The sequence below is a fragment of the Pteropus vampyrus genome, unplaced genomic scaffold (assembly GCF_000151845.1).
Source record: "Pteropus vampyrus isolate Shadow unplaced genomic scaffold, Pvam_2.0 Scaffold1207, whole genome shotgun sequence".
In the NCBI taxonomy this organism is placed as follows: domain Eukaryota; kingdom Metazoa; phylum Chordata; class Mammalia; order Chiroptera; family Pteropodidae; genus Pteropus; species Pteropus vampyrus.
This window is the reverse complement of record NW_011889988.1, coordinates 5,365-10,223: the sequence shown is the minus strand read 5'-3', so window position 1 is coordinate 10,223 and position 4,859 is coordinate 5,365. Positions and strand designations below refer to the sequence as shown.

The 4,859-nt window shown below is 41.2% G+C and overlaps 1 protein-coding gene across 1 annotated transcript in view; it reads right to left on the bottom strand.

Annotated features, from left to right (window-relative positions):
* Positions 1 to 4,859, bottom strand: part of LOC105310148 (interferon-induced very large GTPase 1-like) — a 7,322-nt gene that overhangs the window by 1,095 nt on the left and 1,368 nt on the right. The window contains exon 2 of the mRNA XM_011386356.2: positions 3 to 4,859. Within this exon, the coding sequence (XP_011384658.1) occupies positions 3 to 4,859 (4,857 nt within the window). The remainder of the gene's footprint in view (positions 1 to 2) is intronic.

The following is a 4,859-nucleotide window of genomic DNA, read 5'->3' as shown; positions in this document are numbered from 1 at the left end:
CTTTTCTCATTGGAGTCAGATTGCACCTCTTCTTCTATTATTCTCAGGATTTCATGGAAATAACTTGGATTATAATCATGTTGTTGCCTCTGAAGGTTTTCAAGAGTTTCAAGAAATCGTGAAACAATGTGCTTAGTGGTCTTTTTTATGGATTCTTGATCAGAGACCTCTAATTGCCTTGGCAATATGTGATATTTCTTGCTTATTTTGACATGTTTGTCAAAATCGTGTAGAAACATTTTTCCAGAATTTTTCCTCAGTCTGGTCACTATGTTTGTCTCCTTTTTAAAATAGTCCAAAAGGATGCTTTCAGAATCTACATTAATGTCAGGCTCTGTGGCTGGAGGGAGAGCTGAGGATACAACATAGACCCATTTTTCCCAAAGTTCATTGAATTTCTCATGTAACTCTGTCTCACTTAATTCCTTGCCCTTTATGGTTAAAGCCAATCTTCTGCTTTTTTCTAATAATTCTTTTTCATAAACTGACTTTTTATTATTTAGTGTTTCTTGACTCTTTTTAAAACTAATAAGTTCCTTGACTTTTCTTTGGCTGTCTAAAATAAGTGCCTCTTTAAGGATTAATAGCTTGTTTTCAAAACTTGCTTTCCACTGAATCAGTATTTCACTATCTTGATCTTCATTAAAATATTTTTCAAGTTCTTGTTTGATGGCTTCATATTTTTCTGTAACTGGAGCCTCAAGTGTGCTTGTTGTGAGTGTCTGGATTTTACCATTCTGAATATGGTTGATCAGCTGGTCCTGCAAACCTAACACATGACTTCTCAGCTCCCAGGTCCAGTGATTATATATGGTTTCCAATTTGCTCATGGCCATGACCTCTCGGGTGTTTCTGAAACTGAAAATAAAGTTCTCATTCACCAGGGCTCTCCACAAATCTTGAACTCGGAATTTTACATCTGATATCCTCATGATGCTTCCCCTAGATTCCTGTTTGGCAGTCATAAGAATTCTACTTCTCAGTTCCTGGACATTGTGGCTGTAGCGAGGATTGGGAGGGGCCATTGGGGGATTGCCATCCCAGAGGTGAGCAAAGTAGTAGACATTAGTATCAATATCAAACTTAATGACATCACTAAAGTGGGTTATATCTGAGCACTGTTCTTGCTCAGCTGCTATTGCTGCCATTTCATCTAGTCTCTGCTCCAACCGCCTCCGTCCTTCTATAGTTTGGTCTTTAGCTGTAACTTCCCCCACATTCTGATGGACAAAGAAGCAACTTGGGGAGAGTTTTACTTGTTTCATCCTCATGAAGGCTTGGACAACTATTTGTAGAATATCTTGCATTTCTGATGGATTTTCCCCAAAAATATTTATCAGAGTTAAATTTCCAAGTCCAATCACAAAGGTTGCCAACTCATTGTCATGATTGTTGGATTTGTTGCGAAGTTCTGGGGCCCGAAGTCCTTCTGTGTCCACAACGAGCACAAAGTCAAAGCCAAGTTCGTCTGTGAATGTTTCCTCCACCTTCAGGAGCTGCATGTAGGCCCCCTGGGTACACCTCCCAGCACTAACAGTGAGCTGTAGCCCAAATAGTGCATTCAGCAGGGTGGACTTCCCTGAGCTTTGCAGGCCAAGGATAGAAAGAACAAACAGGCGTTTATTTCCAAGTTTCTCAGAGACCTTGTCAAAAAGAGCTGCCACCCACTTGAGAGGCACATATGAAGCATCCCCATCCATCAGCTCAATGGGAACACCAGATATCATCAGATCTGCAGCAATCTGGGGAAGAGAGGTCAAAAGGATATCTTTTATAGAATTAGTTTCTTCTAGAGCTTCATAGATCTGGCCAGCTTCTCTGAGAAATTGCTCAATTCCCAAGGTACAATCACTAATCTCTATGGAGAGAGCTTCTATCTTATCTTGCCAAACCTTCAGTTTGTCGCTATTTGGTGCCGTTTGCTTTTTTGTTTGTATCTCTGACCACAAAGACTTTTTCTTTTCATTCAGTTTTTCTAAGTGTCCTGCAGTCAGGTTGTCCAAAAACGCACTCAGCCATTGCAAAAAGTAGAGTGAGGTTTGAGTTTCTGAATGTTTCCGGAGAATTAGGAGGACAGATTGCATTAACTCATTGAGAGGAAAGGCTCTGGTCAACTGTTGGCATCGTATTCTTTGTTTTTCTGCCTCAATCTCACTCTTGTGTTGTTCAATGCTCCGATTCCCCTTTTCTCTCAAGTGATAGAGTTCTTTGTCCTTTTTACACCAAAGGTGCCACAGTTGTCCTTGAAGGGGTAGTAAGTTTTCTTTCACCTGAGATATCTTCTTATGTTTCAGTAGGGCCATTACAGTCTCTGCCTTTTCTTTGGCTTCTTTGCAATCTCCTTGGTCTTCATCAATAAGGAATCCTTGCTTGTGAGCAATCTGGGTACAGTCCTCTAGGCTGAGAACAGTGTCTGAGAGCTTTAGCAAACGTGTGATGGTAGTTGTGAGCTCCTCTGTTAATTCTGCCTCATTTCTGTTCCTGATGCCAATCATCACTTTCTGGTTAGAGTTATTGGCCATAGTTTTTTCTTTGTTGTCAAGCAAACAGATCAAAGGTCTTGGTGACTGACTCAGGTCATGGACAATTTTTCGGTTTTCTTTATTATCATCAGAAGTGGACATGAGGACCACAATGAGAGAAGACACCTCTTTCAGGAAGGAGAGTTGCTTCTCATATTCCTTTGCATTTCCATGAAGGTTAGTGAAGGTCAAGCATTTGTCAAATCTGTCCTCATCTTCCCCCCCAGGACAGAACCAGCAGACTTCCACCACACCCCCCATCAAGAGACAGTCTTTGCTGCTCCCTCTGCAGTGTCTGTGAAAAAAGACATCATATTTACGTTTACTGAGAAGACAGTTCATAATCTGAGATTTGGAAGCAGAGAAACCATTTCCAACTCTAATAAAGGAAACAATGGGGGCAGAGACATGGCACATCTGCTTATTCTTATAATTGTTCTTCTCTTCTTTCGGTGATTTCCTTACTTCCTGCCAGCTTCTTCTAATTTGACTGAGAGACCAGAGAGAGAACTCAATTTCAGAATTGCAAGGATTAGGTATGAGAAGGGGGAGAGCAAACTGACAAATGGAAAGTTTGGTCAAAATATATTGTCTGGCAAAATCATCTGCACAGTGAAGAATTGCCATCTGAATATCCATAGGATGAATATGGGGCCTAGGATTTGTGGCTGAAGGATTAGTGAGAGGATCACTGTCTTCAAATGAGTCTTCATATGGATCAAAAGGCTTATTATTTTCCTGATTCAAGACACTTGGATAGACTTGATTCTGTGTGTTAACATCATCTCTGAAGACCAGGTATCGCAGCCCATAATCCAGCATCATGAGCTTCTGCAGGAAATAGAAGGGAAGTTCCTCTTCAGACCTGGGCTGGGTATTGTAAACAGAAGCCTTGTAGATCAGTTGGAAGTTAGCTCTGCTCATCTTTTTTGGATAGTAATTTTTTAGGCCTAGACGTTGGAGTAATTCTGGGAAAGCTCTGTCTTCTATGACTTCCCATTCGGTATTTTCATCATGTGGTTCATGGGGCTGTTTCTTTTCATGGAAGATACTTTGCAAATTTTTTCTCACTTCATCCATTTGCAGTGAAGAGATGGTGGGTTCATAATTACCATCAATGAGGAATCTCAAATCTTTCTCTAGATTTTCCCAATTATGATCTGCTTCAAGTCTGGTGAGGACACATGCAACTTCTTTAGACAAAGATTGGCCCATGTGATATCTTATTAATGCCAAACGTTGTGTTTTCTCCTCTGGAGAAACCTCTGTAACTCCAACAGTAGCTGTAAGAACTGTGAGTACCAGGAATGCCTGAGCCCTCTGGGTGCAAACATTTTTGAGTTCCTGGTATTGAACTTGGGCAGTTTGCATTTTATCCAGTAGGAAGTCTAACTCAGCACACCCCAGGAGATACTGAAAAGTATTGTTTACCACATGATATCCTGCACCAGCTGCAATGGAAAGTAGCAAGAGCTGTATGTCTGGCTGCTCTGTTTTTTGGAGGTAATTCAAGAAGCAGCCAAGAGACAAGCTGACCTCATAAGTGACCTTTCTTTGAGCTTCCTCCACTATTTCTGTAGATTCAGATTTGGCCTTAACTCCCATGAGGTAATTCTGGGTTTCCTTTAAGAGTTTAATTAATTCAGAAAATTGAGAGATGTTGGTGTGCTCTTGCTCTGTCTCTGACTGGAAGATCCACCACATGATGGAATGAGCCTGAGGAAAGTTTGTCACTTTATAGATGTGAGGATCCAAAAGGCTACTCAACTGAGATTTGATAAATTTAGTTTTATAAATGGAAGACTCTTTGCAAAAGTTGACAGTGTTTACCAGAAAATTCTGCAGACTCCGATCTGTGAGGCATATGTTAACCCAAGTGTCATAGCTTTGTATTTTTTGATTCAACATTTGCTTGAAATTCATCAGTGTTTTAAGTTGCTCTTCAGGATTAGATACCTCCCAGGATTTCACATCTTTTAGGAAAACCCTAGCCTCCTTGCTAGCACTCAGTAATTCTTCTCCAGCCTGGATCTGGGCAGTGAGGCCACTCACAGCATTGTAGCTGTCTTTCAGGAAGTTAGCTATCTGAAGAGGATCCTTAAAATCACTTCTGTGGCTGGAGAGGATGATGTCCCAAATGGGCACCAGCTGAAGCCCCCGGTCAATGACACACCAGGTTTTATTACTGGCAACTAGGCCAGCTTTCCACTGGAAAAAGCTATTTGCTTCAGGTGGGCCACCTGTCTGGGCCACAGATAATTGGACTTTGATTTGGAGATTTTGGGAAGTTGTGCTTTGGGAGGCCGATTTTGAATGAGAGTCTGACACATCCACACC